Consider the following 26,526-nt stretch of genomic DNA (forward strand, 5'->3'; position numbering starts at 1 on the left):
ATTGCATCTCCTACTTAAAAGATTAGGAAATGAAAGCTCTTTACTTCAGACCTTCAAGAGCATTGGTGATAGAGAATAAAATCCATGAGTAAGTGATATGACATAAAGCAAATGGCAGATTTTTTATTTTAGTCCATATTAAGAATGTATATATTTTGCACCACTTAGGAAATACAGCAGTTGCTACATACCGATCACAGGTGGAGTCCAGAAATGGAAGATGCCCTTGAGGAACTAGGAGAATTATGGGCTGAATTAAAAAAAAGGCATCAGGAAAATGGCAAGGCGTTACAGGAAATTGACACAGTGAGTAGTAGCCATCCCTGGAAGCAATATTTTATTCTTCCTTTCTCATTTGCAATAGTTCAGCAAGTATTGGGTATGTTTCCCTTGCAGTCCTGGATGTGGAAATGGAAGCAGGGGAAATGTACCATGTTACATTGGGGGAAAACACTACCAGATGAGCTCTGGTGGAATGGTGTTGGAAGAAATCTCCATCTGGGTTCAGTTCCAAGTGGGGAAAAAGACACTGGAAACATGGAGGCTGTTTGGAAAGATGGTTTAATGGTGGACAGGACCACATGGCTTGAGCTCCTGAGCAGAAAAAAAGGCCGAGATGCCGAGAGAGCCTGAGTTTTATCATCTCGGTTGGGTCCCACCTCTCTGTTTCCTGTTCCTGTGTAAGAAATGTATCCCATTGGCCGTCAGACTCCCAGGGGTGGGAGGTCTTAGCTAACTTTGTAGGTTGTGTGCTAAGTTTGGTTGAAACTTGGTCCGTGGTACAATGAAGGGCAATGAGATGGTGTAGATTTGGTTATGTAGAATAGGCTGGCCCAGACCTTAATGGCCCATTGACAAAGGTGGAAGGATGAGTTTCTGCCTTCCTTTTAGGGGGAAATATTCTGCCCTTTTAATATCTCCAAAAATATTTCATTTTCTAGGAGAGAGGTGGGTGCTATCTTCCTACAATGGGAAACGGGAATTAAGAAAACAAGTCCCTTCTAAAACGTGTATCTTACTCATTGCAAGTTCTAATCCCAAGATAACTTACATTGTTGTTCTCTCTCCAAGCGGCTCATTTGCTGTGAATTTTTTTTACAAGCATCTGGATGTGCTTCTTTTTGGTGGAGTGTTCATACACAATTTTTCCTACTGTTAGAAAGTTGACCCCGGGGATTTGTGTGAACTCTTCTCTCCTCCAAAGAAGACTTCTCGGGTGCTTTATATCATGGGCTAGATGTAGCTCATGTATGTTATTCCTTTCACTTTACAGGCTTTGCAGCTGGTTGGAGAGCTAGAAGCAGCTGAGTGTTGGCTAGAAACTGTGGCAGGCTTGCTGGCTGAGCCAAGAGCAACAAAGAACCTTGATGACCTCCAGAGAGATCTGCAAAAAGTTGGCACCTTGAAGAACAAAGCTGGAGCATGGGCTGCTAAGATTCACACTCTGCAGAAAGAAATGCAGATGGTCTCCTCCTCAGAACACACAGCAGCTGCAATGATTCAGAGAAAAATGAAACGAGTAAAGGAAAAGTAAGTTCCTAAGGATCAAAATACTGTAATGTTTTCTGGGCGGAAGTAATATAACAGCTGGGCTTTTCAGAAGGTAATACAAAGAGACCACATTTCTTCAGGGAGGCCTTATTTAAAAGCCAGCTAAGCAAGAAAAGTTGACTTAAAGAAATAGGGCTGTTTAATAAGGTCTTTCTTGTTGCTAGAGGTTTATCTCCTGAGCTAACCAGTTGTTTCTACTTGATAAAGCAGAGTAAATTTCTCTGTGCCTTGAATAGAAGAATAAAATGGAATAGAATAGAACAGAATAGAACAGAACAGAACAGAATAGAATAGAATTCTTTATTGGCCAAGTGTGATTGGACACACAAGGAATTTGTCTTTGGTACATAGGCTCTCAGTGTAAGAAAAATAAAATAGAATACATTCATCAAGAATCATAAGATACAACACTTAGTGATAGTCATAGGTTACTTATAAGCAATCAAATCATACTAGGAAACAAATAAAACAGTATAAATTGTAAAGATACAAGCAACATGGTTATAGTCATAAGTGGGAAGAGATAGATACTAGGAAGGAAGAGAAGAAGAATAGTAATACAGTCTTAGTAAACAATTTGATGTGTTGTGGGAATTAGTTGTTTAGCAGAGTGATGGCATTCAGGGAAAAACTATCCTTGTGTCTAGTTGTTCTGGTGTGCAGTGCCCTATAGCATTGTTTTGAGGGTAGAAGTTGAAACAATTTATGTCCAGGATGTGAGGGATATTTCCTCAGCCCTCTTTTTGACTCATGCAGTATACAGGTCCTTGGTGGAAGGCAGATTGGTAGCAATTGGTTTTTTTTCCCCTGCAGTTCTAATTATCCATATATTGCTAAATAGTTTACATTTTCTCACCAGGCTGGCCTGTGTACAGGAAGCCCTCCAGCGCCAAGCATCCGATTTACACGATTCCCTGATTTTAATGGAGTTCTTACAGAATGTCCAAATGGATCAGACGTTAAACCAAGAAAGCCAAATAAAGGTGAGAAGCAAAGAAAAGTGGGAGAAATGAATTACAGAATTGTGGAATAACAGGAGTGGGAAGGACTTTTTAGGTTTTTTAGCCCAAATCCCTACTGAAGCAAGAGACCCTATATCATTGCAGACCAATGGCTGTCAAATCTCTTCTTAAAAACCTCCAGTGATGGAGCACTCACAACTTTTGAAGGCAAACCATTCCACTCATTTATTGTTCTCATTGATAGGAAATTAGGTTGAACCTCTCTTTGATCAGCTTCCATCTGTTACTTCTTATCTTGCTCTGAGGTGCTATGGAGAATAGATCAGTCCCCCTCTAAACTGTGACGGAAATGTGATCTCAATAGCTTCCAGTCAGTGGGAAGTATACATTATGAGAGACTTCTCTTTATTGTTTCGTTTGGACAGCAGGATATCATCTGATATCTCAGTTCAGAGTTAACTCACCAAAATAAGGCTTTTGCTATTAAGGGTCAGAAATTCAGTCCTTGCTTGGATATAACTTAGTTCTGGGATGTTATATTGCCACGATGGTGAATCAATGGCACACGTGCCACAGGTGGCATGCAGCACTCTCTGTGGGCACGCGAGCTGCCACCCCAGTTCAGCTCCACCATGCATGCGTGTGTGCCTCCCACTGGCCAACTGGTCATTGGGTCCCTGCCACGCATGCACAGGGGATGTCCGGGAGGGGTTGCATGCACAGAGGAGAGGCACAAGTGTGGGGGCCATGTGCTCATTGCATTTTGGGAGTTTGGGGGCACACATGCGCATTGGGCACTCGGTCCAGAAAAGGTCAGCCATCACTGGTATATTGTCTCTAAAGAGATCATTTGGTGACCGAGAGTAGTTATTGTTCTTTTTTTCAGGATTCATTGAAACTCAAGAGAAATATGGCAATTAAATTACAATTGGTAAAGACTTTTTATTGTTGAATTTTAACCTCATTTTAGTTCTGATCATCTCCAATTGTGAAAGCATTGGCTATAATCCACTAACTGCAACAACTGACACTAGAGTTGAACTGTCACAATAACCTGCCCGGTGGTTTACTGAACTAATCTCTTGAAGTTCATGAGAAAGAACTAGCATTTAAAAATATGGTAGATATCAATTTCCCTTATGCGCTGAGTGATAAATTGATATTAGCAACATTGTGGTTAATGTTTTGTGAGCATATCTAATAAATAAGTCCAGAGGTGGTATTCAGCCAGTTCCAACAGGTTCTGGAGAACTGTTAGCGGAAAGTTTGAGTAGTTTGGAGAGCTGGCAAATAGGCTGGTCACCCCTCCTGCTGCCTCCCATCTTCCTAGTTGATCTTATTTGTTGCCCTGAACAGGAGAACAGAGCTGAAAAACAAGTTAGTGGGGTGGGGAGGGAATGGGGATTTTGCAGTATCCTTCCCCTGCCACACCCACAAAGCCACTCCTACAAAGCCATGCCACACCCACAAAGCCACACCCACAGAACCAATAGTAAAAAAAATGGAATGCCACCACTGAATAAGTCCAGGGGAAGCCTTTTCTGTAGCAGTACCGTGCCCCTGTAGTAAACTGCAAATTTAAATCTGTCACAGTGTCTCATTTCCCATTGATTGAAGAAACTTTTATTTTAAATGTTTACCAATTACTTTTATAATCTATTACTTTCAAATATTTAGAGTCTATTTTGTTACTGCTTTGTTATTTTATTTATTTAAAAAGGTAACAGGTTACTTTTTTAAGGTTAAGACAGATTTTTACAAGATTGTTTAAAATATTGTTATTGCTGTTGCCCTTATTTTAAGATAATGCTTAATATAGACGAAGAGTGGGATTTAGCTTTTTATCATTTTTGTATTAAAAAATAGAAAGAAAGCTCAAAGTCTTAAAATTTTCATGTATTGCAAAACTATTCTGTGTATGGATGTCTTGTTACTGCTAATTTTTATATGCCATTGACATTTAAATGAGTTTATTTACAATAGCAAAGAAATATGAAGCAAGACATATCAACTAATATTGTATATGCAGCTCATATCTAATTAATCCTTCCAATTATGGATAAAATCTCAAAGGTTTTTTTCAAAAGGCAACTGGACTTTCTTAGTTTTCTTGGAAGACATTTTGCTTCTCATCCAAGAAACTTCTTCAACCATAGCTTGGATGACTGAGAAGCTCCATAGACATTACGGATCAAACATTTGTCTAAATCAGTGTTTCTCAAACTTGGCGACTTTAAGTCCTGTGGACTTCAACTCCCAGAATTCCCCAGCCAGCTATGCTGGCTGGGGGATTCTGGGAGTTGAAGTCCACAGGACTTAAAGTCGCCAAGTTTGAGAAACACTGGTCTAAATATAAAGAGAGAGATGAGATGAGTTTTTCATATCATTTTATAACTGGTACCATTTTATGCTTGTCATATACTCTGTTGTGTGATCATAAAAACATTCAGTACCCATTTTCTTCAGTTCCCAAATGTTGGCATATAATTCAAAAGAAAATGAGCATCAAGAAAAACAGTAAGTCTTCCAAAACAAAATTAATATGTGAAGCAAATTTTGTCCTAAAGAGAATCACTATGAAAGACCACATCATAAGAACCAATCCCAGGCTTGTAATTTTTGTAAATAGCATGAAAAACCTTCTGGTACTTAGGAGACTCTCAAGCACTTAAAGTTACCAGCCCCTGTGTAGACTTCAAACAAAGTTTTAACTGAATGTACAATGATTCTGCTTTTCGTGGGAAGAGAAAGCTCATTGAGCAACAATTAGTTATTACCCCAATTACTTGGTTTAAGATATAATCTCCAAACTCTGTCCAAGTTCTTATGAAAGGATTATCTTGCTATTTTCAAGTTTAGATTTCCCTATAACGTTCATGCAACATGCCCATACAGAATAAAACAGTTGGAATGCTATCAAATGCTAACTCTTCACATCATTTAATAAGTTAGAATGGGAAATCCATACTTACCTAACAGCCAAACATGTTAAATAGACCTGTTTCTGAATTACCTACAAAGGCAAAAACCCAGGAAGCAAAATTTACCATTTATGAGTGTAAAGAAAACTGTATGATATAAACTTAAATCTAAAGGATTTTCCCCCCTGAGTTTTAAATGGAGCAGGATTTATGGTGGATAAAAAATATTCTGTGACTTTGAACTTTTTTCAGGATATTTGGATAACAAATGCAAATCAGGCTCGCATGCCTGCAGAGAGGGCTCTGTGTGCCACCTGTGGCCCGCATACCATAGGTTCGCCATCATAGTTTATGAGTTCAATTCCTGAATTTGAACCCAATAAGGTAGATCTGACTAAACACATCTTAACAAGATCCAATAAGGATGATGATAACATACTGCCTCACTAGTCCATGAAATAGAAGATTTTTCCCTGACCCTATAAAGACAGTCCTCGACTTATAACAGTTCATTTCGTGACCTTTCAAAATTACAATGGTATGAAAAATGAATATTCTAATAGAGAGAAGTTCCCTGAAGATAGGCTCCAGCATGAGTCCGAAAACTCAGAAAAGTGAATTCCTACTCCTGGTGACTTACCCACATTTGATCTTGATTTATGACTGTTTTTCACACTTACAACCGTTGCAGCGTTCCCATGGTCACATGATCAAAAATTGAATGCTTGGCAGCTGGTTCATATTGATGACGGTTGCAGTGTCCTGTTGTCTTGTGATCTAATTTTGCGGTGTTCTGACAACCGCAAAAGTAAAGTCAATGGGGAAGCTAGATTCACCGTGTTATTAACTTAACAACTGCAATGATCCACATAATAACTCTGACTAGAAAGGTCATAAAATGGATCAAAATTAACTTAACAACTGTCTCGCTTAGCGACAGAAATGTTGGCCTTATAAGTCAGGGACTACCTGTATAAGCTCTTTGTGTTCAAGTATTTTCATCAGAATCTGATGAGCACACTCTGTTTCTAATTAAAAGTCCATTGGTAAAACATGACATTTCATAACTGAAGTCTCAATAAAGTATTCTTTATTATCCTTTTTCCTCTATCCTTAGCAACGGTTTGTGTTTTTTCTATGTCACTGTGTCTCCAGATATTTAACCTGGTTTGTAGTATTTTATTAGCTTTTTCTAAGTTGTTATAGCAGGTTTAGAAATCGTTTGACTAACTGGGAAATCATGTTTCCTCTTATATGAATTTTATCTGTAATTGTATCAAAAGATGTTTGCAATATATCCATTGAATCTTGTATTTCCCTAAACTTAAATTTCTTTAAGAGAGGACATCACACTTTCAATTTTTTCAGTGGATATTTTCATGCACAGCTGGTGCTGTAGCATTGTATATCATTTTAGCACAATTTAGAGCCTCAGTTTAGAGCCTGCCTTTTGAAGATATCTAGGCAGTATATGTTATTTAGACCAAGAAACATAGATTGGGCATTTGTTTAACAATTCTAAATAAGGAGATTTCTTTTTTGTTCCATTCAATCATGTGTGATTCTTGGATACTGCCTAGACAAGTCCCTGAGGTTTTCTTGGCAAGGTTTTGCAGAAGTGGTTTGCCATTGCCTCCTAAAGCTAAGAGAGAGTGACTGGTCCAAGGTCACCCAGTTGGGTCTAGGACTATTCTCCTCGTACCCTTTGCCACCTCTTTTTCACCCCCAGGGTTCCGCCCCCAACCATTCACCTCTACCATTTCACCTCCGCTGTTAGGACCCTAGCTGTTCATGCCAGCCAATGGGATTCAGCTTCTTTAGTACCAGACCCTTCATCAGGGGCCATTCGGAGAAATACTGTTCACCCCAGGCTTTTGGGCTTAGGTGACAGTTCACCACCAGCCAATCGGAGGAAGAGAAGGATGAAAGAGAGAGAGAGAGAGAGAGAGAGAGAGAGAGAGAGAGAGAGAGAGAGAGAGAGAGAGAAAGTGTTCCATGTGGAGACATCTAGGGTCCTAACAGCAGAGGCAAAATGGTAGAGGTGAATGACGGGATGGAACTCTGGGGGCAAAAAAGGAGCGGCGAAGGTATGAGGAGAACAGTCCCATTCCGTACCCAGTTGGCTTTGTGCTGGATCTTCCAATTTCTAGCCTGATGTCTTGATCACTGCACAAAACTGGGTCTCAATTAAGGAGATATATAACTCTAAGGCAGGGGTGTCAAACTCATGTCATCATGGTTGCATCATGTGACGTATCGGGACTTTGTTAAACTGGGCATGGGTGTGGCCAGCATGTAACACAAGTTTGACAGCCCTGCTCCAAGGCAAGAAGAACAGGGAAATACACAAACTTCTTGATTAACAGTTTAAATAACAAATGATTAATCTTGAGTGCGATGTTATTGTTTTACTACCTTTCTGTTTTAAATTCCTCCTTTGTAGAATTGAAATAACGATAATTTAGTTCCAAAATCACTGTGATAATGAATACAATGATCTATGTATTTTAATATCAATATTGCTTGTATACTTATTTTGCTTCAGGGTGCACCAAACCAGTTCAGTTCCCCAGAAACTTTGCACCTTGTTTTATCCCAAAGTGCTCAACAGGGAAAGAGTAAGGACATGAGTAGACCACTAAAGGAATTACAAGAAGCAGTGGAAATGCTGAACAATGTAGTGAAGGAACGAGAGCAGATCTTGAAGGGGGCGACTGAAACTGAGAACCTGGAGTACTTTCCTCAAGTCATGAAAGACAAGGAAGAAATTGGGGTAAGAGGAGTCTAAGAGGTGCCACACATAAGCAGACGTCTCTAATGATTAAAGAGAGAACACCTACAGTTTTTACCCTGCCCCAACTCATTGTTTCTTGTTGTAATGTTTCTGGTATTGAAACACGAATCTGACGCATACCGATCAGTAGTTTTTCCTGACTATCTGTTAAAGATATGTCTATACCAGCAATACAGAATCTTTTGCAGGTTGTCATATTGTTGGCTTGCTTTAATCCAGTGCAACTCTTCATGCAGACTAACATATTTTTCGGAATATAAGACGCACCTTAGTTTTTGGGGAGGAAAATAGGGGAAAGTTTCTGCCTACCAGGTATTCATTTTTATTCCCATAACACTAGAAAAGCAAGCAAACACAATAGTATAATAAAATGACACTTTTCTCCACTTTTTTTCTTTCCCCAGGTGGCCAGGGAATCTCTTAATAAGCTTAACTAGATGTCTGGGCATTCAGCCAAAAGCACTTCTCACCTGGTAAAAATGTAACAAAGTTGAATCAACAAACCAGCTCAGAGCTTGCCTCAAGGAAACCACTGGGAAAACTCAGATAGCTGATAGGAAAAATCCCTGCCTTGCCCTTAAAGGGATTATCCCCAAAAGAATAGAAATTACATAGTCACAGGAACTCTCTGCCTTGCCCTTGAGAGAATTATCTCCCAAAAATAGAAACTGGACAAAAGAAGTACCTCTTAAGGCATTCTTCAAATCTTTTGTCCTTGGCTTCTCCCAGCTGGAAGGATTTTTTTTCAACAGTATGCTGAAGTAAAAATATTTGACATTTTTTTCAGCCCTAATGAGTTGCTTAATGAGTCTTCAGTCTTCTGAAGGCAAAGCTTCACTCCTTAGCACTTCATTAGGGCTGAAAAAAAGCTTCCGAAAAGCTACATTCTGAGTATAAGACGCACCCCAATTTTCAGCTTCCTTTAGGGAGGGAAAGTGTGTCTTATGCTCCAAAAAATACAGTAAAATATTGAAAGGTATTTAGAGGAAGCTGATTTATATCAAGTCAGACTGCTATGGTCCATTTAATTATACATTGTCTACTCTGATGCCAACAGTGCTTTGGAAAGGAGAATTTCTCAGAGATTTAGAGATCCTGGGGGTTGAACCTGAGATCCTTTTGCATGTAAATCTTCACCTGTGATGAGTTCCCCAAAGTAAATGAGTTGCTCCTCGCGTTTCCTTCCAGATGTTCTTATATTACTGACTCTGTTTACGCCACATTCTGTCTCATGCCTTTTCACTCTATCCCTACATGGCTTTCCACACACTCTCATCCATCCATATAGAAATTATGGGAATTCCTTGGAAGCAAATATTCAAATATTGCATCAAACATGTAAGTGGTCCAAACTAACACTACAGTGGATATTATGAAATCCTTCAACAAATCTCAGAAATAGATCTCCAAATCTAAGAATCCTCAGGGAAAGTGGCACATTTCAAAAATGCATAAGACAATATTTTGTCTAAAAAAAACAGCTGGTATGAATATCCTAGTTTTCATATTAACAAATCTGCAATAAGGTGCAAATTAAGACCAACATGCAGCCCTTTTAGAAAAAAAAAACCAATATAAAATCAGCTTGGACAAAAAAAATGTCCTTAAATGATGGAAGGATGAGCCAAACTCAGAAATCAAGAATTCAGTCTGGGCTAAACCAAAGCGTTCTGCGTCTAGACAAGTGCAATTTCAGGGCTTGGGTATTCGACAGATAGGAATAGCAATAGCACTTAGACTTATATATCACTTCATAGTGCTTTATAGCCCTTTCTAAGCGTTTTACAGAATCAGTATATTGCCCCCAACAATCTGGGTCCTCATTTTATTGACCTCAGAAGGATGGAAGGTCCTCATTTTATTGACCTCAGAAGGATGGAAGGTTGAGTCAATCTTGAGCTGGCCAGGATCGAACATCTGGCAGTCGCCAGAGTTAGCCTGAAACATTGCATTCTAACCACTATGCCACCACATATCAAGAAATGTCGAGCACTGAATGCCATTGCTAAACTTCCTGTTTGTTCTTTCCCTTCTCAGCTGAGCTGGGTGACCTCACAGATTGAAACAATCCAGGAAAGAGCAGAAATACTAGCTCGGGACCTCATCCAAGCAGAGAAGAGTTTTACCACAGTAAAAAGCGAGATGGATCTGCTTGATGTGCAGAGCCTACAGAAAAGACAAGAAGAGATAGAGGTGAGATCCAGAGCTTTGGTTCTGACTTTTCTATCTTGAAGAATGTTGAAACTGAGTTGGTTTTCCCCACTTCAGAAAGTTTTCGGATAGCACTGGTTTTTTAAATTAAAATTAATTAAAATGCACCGAACAACAATTCTGTGTTTTCCTCCTTCATGCTTCCATTTGTAAATATAAATGGAGCAACTGGTAGGAAATGGAAGAGTTACAAGTGGAGGGTAATATCATCTGGATCCCTTGTAAAAATCCAGGAATGAGGTAAGGAAATTGTTTAATAACTGTTCTGTCGGGAACCATTCCATCGCCTGTAATCTTGTCTGCAATGAGAGCTAACTTTACTTGTTTAGCTCATTCTGTTATTTTTTTTTACAAGTTTGGCCTTGGGCTAATCTCAGATGTATGTGGGTGAGGAATGTCCTGGGATTTAGAATTAGATTGTCTCTGGTATATAAGAACAAATTTATTTTGCTGTAGTCAGAATGTCCCAAATGACACATACTGGATGCTTAAATACATTCCTGGACTTTGTAGGTTGAAGATTTGAGGGTTAATAGTTGGAAATAGCTGAACATATTCCAAGGGTTAAGTGGTGTGAAGTGCCTCTCATGTTTACACAGATGTAAATGCAGCAACTATTAGCCCACTGTCCACAAAGTTTCTGGGCTCAGTAGCCACTCCCCCAAATAAGTTTCATTATCTCATAGCAGATGTGGGGGGCTATAGATTTTAAAGGAGACATTATGCATAAGTTTTTTTAATCTATTCTGCCTAGTTACCATTGCAAATCATAGAAGATTATCTCACAAGTTTAAGTTTGACTATAATTTTGAGCAGTACTTTTTAAAGAGGTATGATGTTTATTGGTTCTGACCATTTCTGCTTTTTTTTAGCTTCCCCCCCCCCCAAAAAAAAAATCAATAGCAAGAAACCTATCCTTTCTGGGATAGCAACAAGAATTTGCTATCCAGAAGGAACCAAGAAAGTGTCTTCACCACTGTGAATCCTGCTGTTCTGTGTCCCATAGATTGATATGACTCCGCTGGAGGGAAATATAGAGGAACTGGAAAGAACAGCTACTCACCTGGTTCAAGTATCTGATGACTCCAAACCAATTCTTGAAATATTAGAGGCTTGGAAAGATCTCCAAAAACTGGTGCTAGAAAATTCAGTTCATGGGCAACAGACTGTGCGCTTATGGCAATTCTTTAAAGGCTATCTGGCCATTATGTAAGTTAATTTCTCTTTCTCTTATTCTCCTTAAAATCTTGGGATGCAAGATGCCCAGAATTAAGAACTGTCTTAAATTACAAAAAAAAAGATTGTTTTTCAGACAGCATACCGACATTTTGTTGGAGGAAAAATCCATCTGGTTCAGTTCCAAGCTGGTAGAAAAGCACAGGAGATAAAATGGAGGCTTAGTGGAAAGAAGGACTCTGTTTATTGATGAGCAGAGCCACCAACAGCCTGTGGTTCTGGGGCAGCTGACCATGTGGATGGATCTTTATAGGTTTCTGGGGCTTTGTGTTTGAAATGCTTCAGGGGATTGTGCAATGTAGTGAGCCTGGTATCTTTTACTATTCTAATAGTGGTGGGCTAATCCTATTATGTCCTAAAAGGCCACACCCTGTCCTTAGAATGTGGGTGGGGAAATGCAAATTTTAATCCCATCATTTGGAACTGAAGGTCTTTTGTTTGTGAATAGGCTGGCTCAGTCTTTCTTAATGAGCATTGGAGGCTATTAAGAAAGACTGGGAAAGACTAAAAAGTCTAAAAACAGGTATCTCCTTTGGAAAAATATAATATTCTACTTCTTTTGATATTCCCAAAATATTTCATTCTCTAGAATGGGGGTGGCTTCTTGCAATTTCCTTACAATTCATACCATATAGCTTTCTAGATAGTCTTATTTTCTTCGTAATTTTTATACTTCAGCAAGAATGAGTCTTGCTGCTAGAGCAGGGGTTGGCAACCTTAAACACTCAGAGCGACAAAGGTCATAATTGGAAGCCCCCTGTTTAATTCTGGAGCCAACCAAGAGTCCAGTTCCCCCACCATAGAGTCTCCTAGCACAGCATCCTTTTTCCCCTGCTGACCGGAAGTCCGGTTCCCCCCACCATAGAGTCTCCTAGTACGGCGTCCTTTTTCCTCTACCTGCCGTAACTGAAAGCCCTATCAATTGTGGAGCCGACCAGTGACAGGGAGCCACAGCAGAGCCACACGCGGCTCCAGAGCCACATGTTGCCAACCCCTGTCCTAGAGAAATGTTGGGAACGGCTTGACATTTTAAAATTAACTAAAGATCAGAATCAGGAAATAGTCTTTTTATTTAAAAAAATTAAACCTTCCTTAGACTTCAAACTGTTTTGTTACTAATCATGTCTGTGAGATGTTTTTGTTTTGAAGACAATTCAATTAGCTTCTTAAATCTATTTCAGTCCTAGGCACAGTTCTCTACAGCAGGTATTTCTTGAGGTCAAATTGTGTGCAATCTGAATGTAAATTGTCACAGTTGACAAACATACTGGGAAGTTGCCGTTGGCTACATATTTCCTTGCTTTATACACCTTTATTGAGCAAAATACACATGCAAATATTTTAGTGTTGTCAAGTATGATGACCTATGTGTGAGTTCCTTGCTAACTTTTAAACAATAGTGGGAGATTGTTTTCACATCTTTAATATTTCCTGAGTAGACTTTGAGACAAGGTAATGGAAAGTGTTTCCATGTCTTGCCAAGAAAACTGAATGGAAATGTCCATGTAAGTCAGTAGGTGTCCAGCACAGCTTGAAGGTGATTTGATGTTTTTAAAAGGCTTGAGGGAAGTGCTTGCTGTCTTAATTATGAACTATAGTCGGATAAATTCTGCCATCTAGTGACCCAGATGCAGAATAGACATCCAGGGTGATTCTTGGTTCCTAATAGCTAATGTTCTGCCTGTAGTTTAGGTGAATATACTGTGGCTTTGTTGGTAGTGCAGAACAAGGATGGGTGGGCTTCAGATCAGTCTGGTGTGTTTCAATTTTTTAAATCAAAACCTGAAGACCCACCAACCAAACCCTGGCGTAAAAGATATTAATTTAGAATTAAGGAATACGTTTCCCATCAGCATCTTCTGACACCGTGACTCAGTGGCTGAGCTTGTTGATCAGAAGGTCGGCAGTTCAGAGGTTTGAATCCCTAGCACCACATAACAGCGTGAGCTCCCATTACTTGCCCCAGCTTCTGTCAACCTAGCAGTTTGAAAGCACGTAAAAAATGCAAGTAGAAAAATAGGGACCACTTTGGTGGGAAGGTAACAGCGCTCCATGCACCTTCAGCGTTTAGTCATGCCAGCCACATGATCATGGAGATGTCTTCAGAGAGCGCTGGCTCTTTGGCTTTGAAATGGAGTTGAGCACCCTCCTTAGAGCTGGAAACGACTATCACGCATATGTGGGGGAACCTTTACCTTTAAGCATCTTAAGCCTAAGAGTATATTTTGAGTACCAGGATTGCATTAAGCATGCAGCATTTCATGTCCACTAAATGCACTCCCTATTACTTCCAGGTTATCTCATTCAGCAGACAAATTTTGATGCACAAAGTCATGGAGGGTTTTTGTTATTGTTGCTGCCGCTATCCTAACATCATCCAAAAATCTACCTTTTTGTTTTCATCTACTTTTTGGTCTACTTTTGCAATGGAAAGTTAAATTGGCTATATATTTAGGCAGGTATAAAGACCTGTTTCTTCTGGTTGCATTCACAGCTGTCCTCTCACCCTTGATTTTCTAGCTCTTGGACAGAGGACACCCGGGCACAAATTTTCTCAGAGAATCTGAATGCCCAGGGTCTTTCCGAAGCCCCCTGGGAGAATCTGAAGAATAGCATGGAGGCTAAATTCAAGGAGTTTGAAGAATTGGCAGCATCCGGGTGGGAGCTGATAACTGAAGAGCATTATTTGAGTAAAACGGTAAGTGTGAAAGGCTAGGGCAGTGATGGCGAACCTATGACACGCGTGCCACAGGTGGCACGCGGAGCCATTTGTCAGGGCACGCGAGCGCTGCCCTATCAGCTGGCCAGCATGCATGCGCACACTGGCCAGCTGAGTTCACCCTTTTTTAAAGCCATTTTTCGCCCTCCCCAGGCTCCAGAGGCTTTATAGGAGCTTGGGGAGGGCGAAAAGAGCCTCCCCCACACCCCCTGGAGGGCCTCCGGAGGCTTCATGAGCTTCCTTGAAGCCTCCGGAGCGCAAAAAACAGGCCCTATGGGCAAACCGGAAGTTCAGGAACGGACTTCCTGTTTGCTCGGAGGGTCGTTTTGACTGCTTCGGAGGCTTCAAGGAAGCCTCTTTAAGGTCCCTGAAGCCTTCGGAGCGCTTAAAACGACCCTCCAAGCCAACCGGAAGTGACTTCCTGTTTGCTCGGAGGGTCGTTTTGACTGCTTCGGAGGCTTCAGGGAAAGCCTCCTGAAGGTCCTTGAAGCCTCCGGAGGGCTTTCCGGGGGGGCAGGGGAGGCTGTTTTCGCCCTCCCCATGCTCCTATAAAGCCTCTGGAGACTGGGGAGGGCGAAAAAAGCATGAAAAAATGGTGGGTCGCGCCTGTAGTGCTCGCATGCACACTCGGGGGTGTCTCGCATTGCATTATGGGTGCAGCACGCCTGCACACGACCCCCCTGCACTCCCCCCACTTATGGCATACGAGCCAAAAAAGGTTCACCATCGCTGGGCTAGGGATTATAAATATTCCACAGGCTGTCAATGGGGATATCATTTAGATAATTTAGGAATTGGTATTTAAGTGCAGAAGAAGATCATGGTACTTTTTCAAATATGCCTGTCTTTATGAATAGTGGCTCAGAGCAGCTAATGGATTTCTGTAGATAATGGTTTTCATAGATTTGTCAGGACTGCTCTTAATTACAGATATCTTTTGCACCATTAAACAGCCTTCTCCTGGGCATTAGCTTCATCCAGCAGCAAATGCTTTTCAGTTAAATAGCATGTATTCATAGGCACAGATGGGTTAAAATCCTTGAGAAAGAGAGATAATATATCATTATAGATTATATCCAATTCACATCCTTGAAAGCATTTTTTCAAATAAAGAAATCCAGTGAGCAAATTTATACATATGCAATATTTTAAACCTCATAGTGTTGCCTAAAGCACCCACAGTATTTGCTATCTCTGATTTAGAGAGGTCCAGTAACATGATCTTATGAGTGAGTTATTCATTTAGTTATCACTAAAATGATCAGAAAATAATATGGTAGTAATTACAAAAATTATTTCTGCTATTTTGAACCAGTGAGGAGAAACTGTGATGAAATGCACAAACGTAGGGTAAAATAGACACACCTAGCATTTAAACTTAGACCTTAAAATGAGAGATAAAATTCAATTCTGTAAATATATGTTGTCCTCTACAGAAGTGAAAGCAGTAAACAGTCCATGGTACAAGCAGACAAATGTAATCACAATCCTCAGTGTGATTTGTAATTATTATTGCCCTGGACCAACGTGCTAAGTTTCAAATAGATGTTTTAATTGCTTTGATTTCTTAAGACAGTTCAAGTTTTGCTACAGGTTATTTTGGAGAAGTAGAAGAAAGAAATGGTTTCAGAGCAATGGTTTGGATCATAAAGGGTATCAAAGATATATTCATTTTTAATATTGAGAGAATTTAATATTGAGAGCAATAACCAAGCTCAGAGGACCCCACAATTCAACCCTGAGCTACAAATATTCTCTTTTATTGGTAGAGTGAAATTAATTCAAAGGTTTGAGAGGAAAGCAAATGGACAGATTCAGAGGTGGGTTGCTCCCGGTTCGGCCCAGTTTGGCTGAACCGGTAGTGGCGGTGGAGGGAGGCTCTGGCCACCCACCTGGCCATGTGCACGAGTGAACTGGTAGTAAAACTGTTACAAACCCACCACTGAACAGGTTTCAGAGCTGGTCACAAATCAGATTGCAAGGGAAAACAGCATCAGAAAATCAGGAGAGTAGCACTACACGGGAACAGTTTGGGAATAGACTCACATAGAAAAATCTAAAACAGGAAGAAGCAAGTAAAGAATATCACACACAGTGTAGCTGCTGAGAACAGGGAGCAACATTACAGGAAATATTGAAAGGGGATAATTCCAGTTAGAACGAAAAGTGAGATTAACTGTAAGGAATATCTCTTCTTGCCTGCTAAAATAAGTGCAAGAGGACTGCAAAAGATGAAAGAGGGGTTTCTCTCTTGGGAACATTTGAGGAGTCTTTTCTCTCTCTCTAATAGTTTATTTAATAATCTTATGTCAGAGTTTTGGCAGCGTGACTATTATTATGAGATAAACCCAGGAGCAAAACAGAGCACACAGCACACAGAGCCTTTGTACAGTTAATAGTAGTTTATATACAAATATATACAGACATATACATGGTAGATAAATTCCTTACCACTCAGCTACAGACACAAGGAGAGAAATGAGATACATGACGAGAGAGGGAGGGAGGGAGGGAGGGAGAGAAAGAGAGAGGGAGGGAGACCCCCTCTAATGATCACCTATATATAGACACCTCTTAAAGGGGTAAATGACTTGTGTGGACCCATCAGAGTCTTAAAGAGGTGATACCATATATTGCTGAATCATCATTCAATCAGCCTATAGATTACAGATTACAACCTTACATCAGCTGGCAGCTATTAAATCCTCATTACCTGATACCTTCTTTTCTTTCCTTAATAATTTAATGCATACAATATATGAAACATAGTTCCATGGTTCTGTCTGTGATCTATAAAACTTTCAGAGTTATCTTTGAATTACCAATAGGTGTTCATCATTAAGGTGCCAGTGTTTTTTTGACAAAATGATAGATTCTCTCAGCAAGCCTTATTAGAGTAACTGGACAAATAAGTAGGATATAATTGTTCAACTCTTTGAATGAAAATGGAAATAGTTTCAGAGACATTGTAAAATGGCATTTCAGGTGGGCTTTCCCCCCTTCTTGTTCTGCCTTTAGATAAAGGAGCGAATGGAGGAACTACAGAACATGCTGGGATGGGTGATGGTACGATATCAAGCACAGTGTTCCCCAAAGGTCCCTGGAAACAAGAATGATGAGCGAGAGCATAGCACTCTAAACTTGCCTCAGAACCTCCAGGTTAGTATGCCTCTAGTGTGCCTTTATTACAAATAGGAACTTTTATTCATGGCCTGGGGCAGGGGTCAGCAACTTTAAACACTCAAAGAGCCATTTGGACCAGTTTCCCACAGAAAAGAAAACATCAGGAGCCACAAAGATCCTAACCAGAAGCCCCCATTCAATTCTGGAGCTAACCGGAAATCCAGTTCCCCTACCAAAGAGTCTCCTCCTAATGTGGCATCCTTTTTCCTCTACCTGTCCTAACTGAAAGCCCTATCAATTGTGGAGCTGACCAGAAAACCCGCTCCTTGCCATAGAGTCTCCTCCTGGCGTGCCATGCTTCTCCCTCTCCCCAACCGGAAGGTCCTCTCAAAATTGTGCTGCTGACCAGCGACAGGGAGCTGCAGCAGGGATGAAAGATCCACATGTGGCTCCAGAGCCGTGGGTTGCTGACCCCTGGCCTCGGGAAAAGAAGAAGACAGTATTGCACAACCAAGGGGGAGGATGGAAATTTCCTTATTATTTACCTTCATTATCTTTTTCACTGATTTGTATCTCTGGGTGGTTATGTGCGTGAATTAGAGAAGTATTTGTGTATTGTTTGCTTTTGTAAATTCTGCCATCAATATTGAATCTGCAGTTAATATATGATTGTTGTCCATCAACAATCAGCTGACTGCTTAAACATGAGGACATAGAACAGCTCAAGATGAGGAAACAATTTTCACTTCTTGTCCTCAGCCTTTCAAATTGGCAAAAGCAAAGATGGATCACCTTCAAACTTTTGAGAACACTGACAATGAAAACAATGGCGGCATAAAAGTGCTTATGATTTAACTGCAAAATCATTGTCTAGACCAGCAATTTACTGTTCGCTAAAATGCATGATTTGATTCAATATTCCTTTTGATGGGCTCCACCAATCAAAGCACCTATCTAGGCAAAGGGGTGAGATAACAGGAGAAGAATCTGGATTTAGAATATTGCCCCACCTACATAGGCTTGTGTGTGGATCAGTATAATGGGCTCATAGCGTGCAGTGAATCAACCTATGCAGTATGCATCTGGAAAGTCAAGTGTAGCACCAGCAGGGCTCAGGATTCTTAAATAACCCAATTCTGTTGCTTTGGCAACAGCTTCTCATTCTTGGAATTATAAAGTACCAGTCCACTCTATTTTGCTAAAGATAAGGACATCTGCCCAAAGGAGATGCGTAGCTCTGTGAACATTTGGTTACTAAATATAGAATATGGATATTCTACGTCTCATGGCTGTACTTTCATCCTTTTAAAAATTGCTGCTGTAGAAAAAGTGCAGGAGCTAATCACTAGGATCTGGTGTTATTGCCTTCTTCCCCTTGCAGCTTAATTTATTCTGGTCTCTTAAAGTCTTTAAGAAACTGGAAGGACTGTGGATCTCTCACCTTTTTTTCAGGGTCCTTAGCTTGCCTGTTCTTTTAAAGACTTAGGAGGAGATAATGTTTCTTGTTTTAAGGAAGAAAGCTGTCTGGAACAGCCTTGGATAGCCCCATTGAAAGGTTGAGACTTGAGGATTAGACTGAGAAGTTGTCAAAACATCATTGAAGAAGTATATTTATGACTATATTAAGATTTTTAAATAACCATCATCTTGGTTCCCATTCTTCCATTTCTTAATCTGATTCCTTTCCAATAATAAGAATAACAACAACTAAGCCCTATATCTAGTTGCTGTTTTTCACCAATGTTGTAGTTTTCCCATTTAAGATTTGGTATCATTATTTTAAGTATATTTTTGTACATCCAAGTTAAAACTGTCCAAGAGTTCAATACAGCAGTGGAACTTTTCTGTATGGTCTCATTTATATTATATTTAGCTAAAATACTTACCATCAGAATCGATTTTCAGTTGCTGGGGTTTTTTCCTCCTGAAAAACTCTAGCACAGGAGATTGAGGCAAAAAGCCTAGTTTCATATATAAAGCACTTGTTCACTTGAGTGCCGTGTCCCCAAATTTGTAGCAGACTTGCCCTGCCGGTCTTCGGCCTTCTTGTGTGAATCAACCACAATATAGAATGAAGAACCAAATACTGATCTTTCCCCAGATAATCTCTAATTTTCTGAATATGTCATGATCTTATGTCCAGTTATAGTACAGAAGCCTGTATAGTCCAGAAGGAAGTAGATCCCAGTTCAGAAGAAATTACAATGCTATAGCAATAGCAATAGCACTTAGACTTGTATATTGCTTCATAGTGCTTTTACAGCTCTCTCTAAGCGGTTTACAGAGTCAGCATATTGCCCCCAACAATTTGGGTCCTCATTTTACCCACCTTGGCAGGATGGAAGGCTGAGTCAACCTTGATATTTGAATTGCTGAACTGCAGCTAGCAGTCAGCTGAAGTAGCTTGCAGTACTTCACTCTAAACACTGGGCCACCTCGGCTCTTACACATCAAGCTGAAGGAAGAAAATGAACAAATTACCCACTGCAGCTTATTTATTGTGTTTTCTTACTCCCTAGATTGAACTCGATTCTGGAGTTGATGTGACTGAGACAGATGGCATCCTGAACTCTAAGGTGTTGATGAAATGTTCAGCAGGAGATTACCATAAACAACAGAATGAACCAGTCTCCACTGCATTTGCACTAAATGTTCTTCCAGGGTACAAACAGAGCTTGGAAGAATCAGGAAATGGTTTGCCCTTTGAGGTGGAGGTCCCTAAGGGAACTCTAGTTCTAGAACCCACAGAGACCCCAGTGTTACTTGTGCCACAGGCATCCCCTGGCAGTTTGGGTAGCACAGTGAGTTTGATCCTGAACATTGAAAAGGAAGGGGAGAAAAAAGCTGCAGGGAGCCTGACTGCATCTTCACCAACTGTAGGACAAGACACTTCGCACAAGGTAAGGCATTTCCTTGCCAAAGATAGATAGATGGATGGATGGATGGATGGATGGATGGATGGATGGATGGATAGATAGATAGATAGATAGATAGATAGATAGATAGATAGATAGATAGATAGATAGATAGATGATAGATAGATAGATAGATGATAGATAGATAGATAGATGATAGATAGATAGATAGATAGATAGATAGATAGATAGATAGATAATAGATAGATAGATAGATAGATAGATAGATAGATAGATAGATAGATAGATAGATAGATAGATGATTGATAGATGATGATAGATAGATAGATAGATAGATAGATAGATAGATAGATAGATAGATAGATGATAGATAGATAGATAGATAGATAGATAGATGATAGATAGATAGATAGATAGATAGATAGATAGATAGATGATGATAGATAGATAGATAGATAGATAGATAGATAGATAGATAGATAGATAGATAGATAGATAATAGATAGATAGATGATTGATAGATGATGATAGATAGATAGATAGATGATAGATAGATAGATAGATAAATAGATGAATAGATAGATAGATAGATAGATAGATAGATAGATAGATAGATGATAGATAGATGATAGATAGATGGATGGATGGATGGATGGATAGATAGATAGATGATAGATAGATAGATAGATAGATAGATAGATAGATAGATAGATGATAGATAGATGATTGATAGATGATGATAGATGATAGATAGATAGATAGATAGATAGATAGATAGATAATAGATAGATAGATAGATAGATAGATGATAGATAGATAGATAGATAGATAGATAGATAGATAGATAGATAGATAGATAGATAAATAGATGGATGGATAGATAGATAGATAGATAGATAGATAGATGATAGATAGATGATTGATAGATGATGATAGATAGATAGATAGATAGATAGATAGATAGATAGATAGATGATAGATAGATAGATGATAGATAGATGGATGGATGGATGGATGGATGGATGGATAGATAGATAGATAGATAGATGATAGATAGATGATTGATGGCTGGATGGCTGGATGGATAGATAGATAGATAGATAGATAGATAGATAGATAGATAGATGATTGATAGATGATAGATAGATAGATAGATAGATAGATAGATAGATAGATAGATAGATAGATATTACATACACAAACATAATTGCCAAATGCAATGCTATATCATATGTGTCAGGGTTCCAAGAAACACCCTCAACAAAATAAAATCCAAGGCTTGAAGTTCCTCAAAGTTCCAATTTATTAGAGATGTCATGTTGGCACATCTGGGAAAACCCAAATATGAAAGCTTCCAGGTTTTCCCTGCCCGGTTGAAAGTTCACAACCATGCTCCACACCCACAGGTGGGTTCCTACCGGTTTGGAGCAGTTTGGACGAGTAGGTAGTAACTCGGCTTGCCATGCCCCCGAACCAGTTCTCTCGGTGGTGCTATTTTGTTTTTTGCTTCTGTGCAGAAGCATTTTTTAAAGTACTGTGCGTGCGCACATAGCGTGCATCAAGCGCAACTTCATGCGAAGCATGGGCGCGCCCACAGCGCGTCCCTGAGCGAACTGGCAGTAACAGCAGCAGCCAGAACCCATCCCTGGGTCCAATCCGTTCTCCAGTTCGACTGGAGACTGAAGACAATCCCCAGTCACTCCCAAGCAAGCAAATGTCCTTGACTCCCAGTGCAAGGAATGTTGTTATGGCTACGTTTCTACCACTCCAACAAAAAAACCCCTCCCAATTTCCCAGGCTAAAATATGTGGCAGTCAGGAAGCAAAAAATAAGAAAAATGGCTCCCAAAACTAACACAGGGTTTCTCGACCTTGGCAACTTTAAGATGTGGGGACTTCAATTCCCAGAATTCCCTAACCAGCATGAATTTTGGGAGCTGAAGTCCACACATCTTAAAAGTTCCTCAATCCGAGATGTACTGTTATAGAGCAATGGGAGGCAAGAAATTCCAAACTAAGAATGTCAAGTAGGGGAGCACCTAACATCAGTGGGAAATTTGGAAGTTCATAACTAAGCAATAGTATATTAATATGCAGTGTGGATCAAGGAAGCTAGTATTGTTTTCTGCTTCTTACATAAACAGCTGCCATTTATGCATCCAGCACAATCTTTTTATGTGGCACCAACTGACTTTCTGCACCTTCATTTCTTTGCTGGCTGTTGTAGCTTGTCATGACTACTCCTTCACTTTCCATTTTTGTTTCTTTCCTGATATCCAGCGCTCTGAAATTAAACCCTCAGCCTGTAAAACATTTTGGAAACGTTGCCAGGGACTTTTAGAAAATACTTTGGGTAGTTTAAAGAGAAAGAAAAGGCTGTGCCATCAGCATGCAAAAGAGGTAAAATTGCTGTGATGTAGGAATGAGGGAGTGAGGACCAGGGATGCATGTTACAGCACATGGCTGCATGTTGCAAGGTCCTTTACTAACTAGCCCTTTGCTATTCCTCATAGTTAACTTCTGCATTGATTTACAATTATCACATCCTTGTTAGGAATCAGGGAGACACCTTTAGCGAGGGTACAGTGTATGAAGGCATGAATACATTACAGCTGCATTAAAATTTCCATCTCATATCCTAATATGTCCTATGAAAACTGCTCCCATAGACCTTTAAATAGCAATAGCACTTATATGCCACTTCACCATGCTTTACAGCCCTCCTTAAGCAGTTTACAGTGTCAGCATATTGCCCCCAACATTCTGGGTCCTCATTTTACCGACCTCGGAAGGATGGAAGGCTGAGTCAACCTTAAGCCGGTGAGGATCGAAGGAATTAAACTCCTGACAGTGTGAGCAGAATTAGCCTGCAATACTGCATTCTAACCACTATGCCACCATGGCTCTTAAATATGTTGTATTTTATCCAAGCTTTCTCTATATGCTATATATGTTCTCCTCCACATCTTGCATCTTTAATAATTGACCAAAGGATAGAATTGAAGCCTAAACAGTTTGTGCTGTTAGTCTCTACATTTATGAAGGTTCTCTGTTCTGTGTAACTATTGAAGATGCTGGACTGGTGTCATTTATGCAGACTTACCATACAAATTCATGGAAGATATACTAGGATAAGGAACAGTATGTAATTTAGATTCCACTGTGAAGGAGGAAATGAATTTGCAAAGGAAAAAGAATCAAGAAATGAGTCCTGCAATCTACTGAATTTTGAGCTAAGATATGGACAGGAGAAAATATGTTATTTTTGGGAAATGGCCAAACCTCTTTCAGCTGATCTTAACACCCATGAGATGTTTCTAATACTCTGTTGATAGTTTGAATGTTGAAATGAATTGAGAATGGGTAGTACATCACCTACAGTTTAGACATTAATGGCTGTGTGTTGCGTTATTTTGAGTTGTACAAACTGTATGCTCACTACTTTACATTGTAGCCAATTGTCATTTCTTCAGTGTTGTCACATGAAAAGATACACTTAAATATTTACAAAATGTGCGTGGGGGTACTCACTTCGGTGATATATATACTGTATACTGAAATGCTTTGAGATGTATTTAGTAATATTTCTCTATATTTAAGTTCAGATTAATATTGTCTCCCTTCCCAAAAAGCCAGGAATAATAAAATGAAGTAAACTAGAATAGCTAGAGTTTCAGTTGGCAAGAAATAAATAAAGTTGAAGTGCATTGTCCATTTGGGGGGGGGGGGGGGTTGCATGAACGGGTCTTTCAAATGAAGAGTGAATAAACATTTGGCAGAAGATAGCATGTCTCAGTGCATGCCTTTAAATAAGGTCTTACGATTGCAACATTTGCTACTGTGCTATCCTAAATATTTGGCTTAGACTCTAGCAGCTTCATGCATTTCACAGATGTTCTTTACTTTTCTTACCATGTTTTACAGGTGAGCACCTATCTACATGTAAAGGAGAAAGATGGATGTAGAAATCAGGATCCCGACTTTGGAAATTCAGCCCTCATGTCAGAATCTGTTAAGCGAGGGTCTCCCAGAGTTCCTTCTTCTCCATTTTCCAGGGTAGAATGGAGCAAAGCGGCCTCTCATACTTTCCCCAAGATGTATTCCAGCTGCCCAAAGGGAAAAACTAAAGCAATGGCAGGGGATATTCAGCAGCTCTCTTTGCAAAGGATTATGGGAACAAAAACAAATTATCTGCAAGAAGGGAAGCATAGTATGAGTAACACTTGGCCGCCTAGATGCGCCCAGAGGGTGCAAGTGCTGCAGGCATTGTCCTTACCACAAAAAGAGCTGATGGATTATGTTAAAAATCCACTAGAATGGGCTATTGATGAGGAATGTGATTTACCTAGAGAAACGTCTGGAAAGTGCATATTCCTGAAACAAAGCACAAGTCTCCATGGCCACCATTCATCCACAGAAAAGATGAACACATGTCAGCATCTTTCCCTGGGATCTGTTTTGAGCCTGGAACTTCCCAAGGACCTCAGTGCTCTTAGAAATGTCCACGATGTTGTCAAGGTAGCAAGGGAAGAAATAGCAGAAAGGAAGGGAGCAAAGCCGGTGAACCAAGTGGCCCAAAGGAATACAGACGAGACAAAGACACGCGAAACTGGTATCAGCCTGGAAAAGGAAACCATAAGAGGACAGAGAGTAATGCACGCAAAGCCCATGAGAGCAGATGTTCCTCATAAGTTCCCCAAGTCTAAGAAGGGCGCTTGGTTTGAAGAAGTGAACCCCAACCCAATCTATGGCAGGCAGAAAACTTACTCTGTTGCTTCCAGTGAAGAGGTAAAGCTGCATCCCACAAGTCAAAAACATTCCAGTGATGGACTTTTTGATTTCAAGCAGAATAAGCCCTCTCATACCAGTGTATTGCATGAGCAGATAGGCTTAGAGTGGGATAAACTAGCTGCTTCACTAGGTAGAATGGGTAGCCCCAAAGAGAAGCAAGTAAAAGATGTAGATGATAAGAGAGCCAAAGTTCAAGAAGCTTTGAGGTTGAAACTGAAGACTTCCTCTGCTGAATCTCCAAGCATCCCTGATTTAGTTTCTCGTCTAACCAGAATTAAAGATCCTTTAGTGAAGGAGACATCAGAAAAAGAAAAAACTCAGTGCCCTGGAGAAGGCATTTCAAGACACCCACGTTCATTTCTACACTTGGGGCATAAATCCCCCACCCAACCTTCTAAGCTTGATTGTGAGTTGGGCTATGTGGAAAATACTCTAAGTGGCCCAGATCTCTGCCCTTTTAATTTGACTCCATGGGCAGAGGTAACCAAAGGAACAAAGGTGCAAGGCATGGCAGCAGACGTTCGTCACCCTGCTCATGAGATGTTTGAAGAAGAGGAAGAAGAGCTGCAGGCCATATGGAATAATATGGAGAAGCATAAAAAAGGGTCAGACATCCCCAGCGACCCAGAAAGAAAGATGGAAAAAGAACAAAATCTGCCCAGCTCAGGTGGAAAACTTCTCCTGACATCTGCAGATAATTGGTTGATAGCCAAATTCAAGCTTCCCACTTCTGCTGAAATGTTGCAGAATTCAGAAGGAGGAAGAGGGGCCAGTCTTGGCGTTGACAAGAGGAAAAGCAGACCAAATCAGTGCAGCAAAGCAGATATATCTTCTTGCCAGGAGCTTAATAAAGAGGCAGCATCTTCACCTGGAGAATTGTCACTGCAAAAAATATATCCAGCAGATCAACAGAAATCCCAAGAAGAAAGCAAAAGTGTTAGCAAGGTTAGAATGATTGGCTTTCAAGGGGAGGGATAGGAAAAACTGTATTAGAAAAAAATCATTTTATCTACCATTTAAATTTTTGCGGTCTTCCAAAGAATTGATAAGATTTCTCTTCCCGCTAATGCAAAACTCACACTTTTTCATGTAGATTGCTATCAATACTGAGCCCTGCCAGGGGTGTGTGAGTGTGATACTCATCAACATCAGTCAATTTGGCCAATTCCGTGTGGCTGGAAGATAGCAGTGTTGGTAGACAAGCACATCTGGAATTTGTATAGTTAAAAGTCTGTAGAGATTCTCAGTCATGCAGGCCATGGTTGTCACAAAGGTACTTTTTTCAGTAGGCAACTGGACTTCCTTGTTTTTCTTTGAAGATGTTTCATTTCTCATCCAAGAAG

The 26,526-nt window shown here is 40.1% G+C and overlaps 1 protein-coding gene across 2 annotated transcripts in view; it reads left to right on the forward strand.

The window, feature by feature from the left end:
- The window catches only part of LOC309386354 (uncharacterized protein), a 79,925-nt gene that overhangs the window by 37,900 nt on the left and 15,499 nt on the right, over positions 1-26,526 (forward strand). For both annotated transcript variants that reach the window (XM_081941623.1, XM_081941624.1), the window contains 10 exons: positions 169-306; positions 1,274-1,530; positions 2,411-2,534; positions 7,980-8,207; positions 10,266-10,421; positions 11,446-11,648; positions 14,196-14,373; positions 17,413-17,553; positions 20,037-20,417; positions 24,317-26,128. In XM_081941623.1, coding sequence (XP_081797749.1) covers positions 169-306; positions 1,274-1,530; positions 2,411-2,534; positions 7,980-8,207; positions 10,266-10,421; positions 11,446-11,648; positions 14,196-14,373; positions 17,413-17,553; positions 20,037-20,417; positions 24,317-26,128 — 3,618 coding nt within the window. The remainder of the gene's footprint in view (positions 1-168; positions 307-1,273; positions 1,531-2,410; positions 2,535-7,979; positions 8,208-10,265; positions 10,422-11,445; positions 11,649-14,195; positions 14,374-17,412; positions 17,554-20,036; positions 20,418-24,316; positions 26,129-26,526) is intronic.

This window comes from Natrix helvetica, assembly GCF_964273705.1.
Source record: "Natrix helvetica genome assembly, chromosome: 2".
NCBI classification, from domain to species: Eukaryota; Metazoa; Chordata; class Lepidosauria; order Squamata; family Natricidae; genus Natrix; species Natrix helvetica.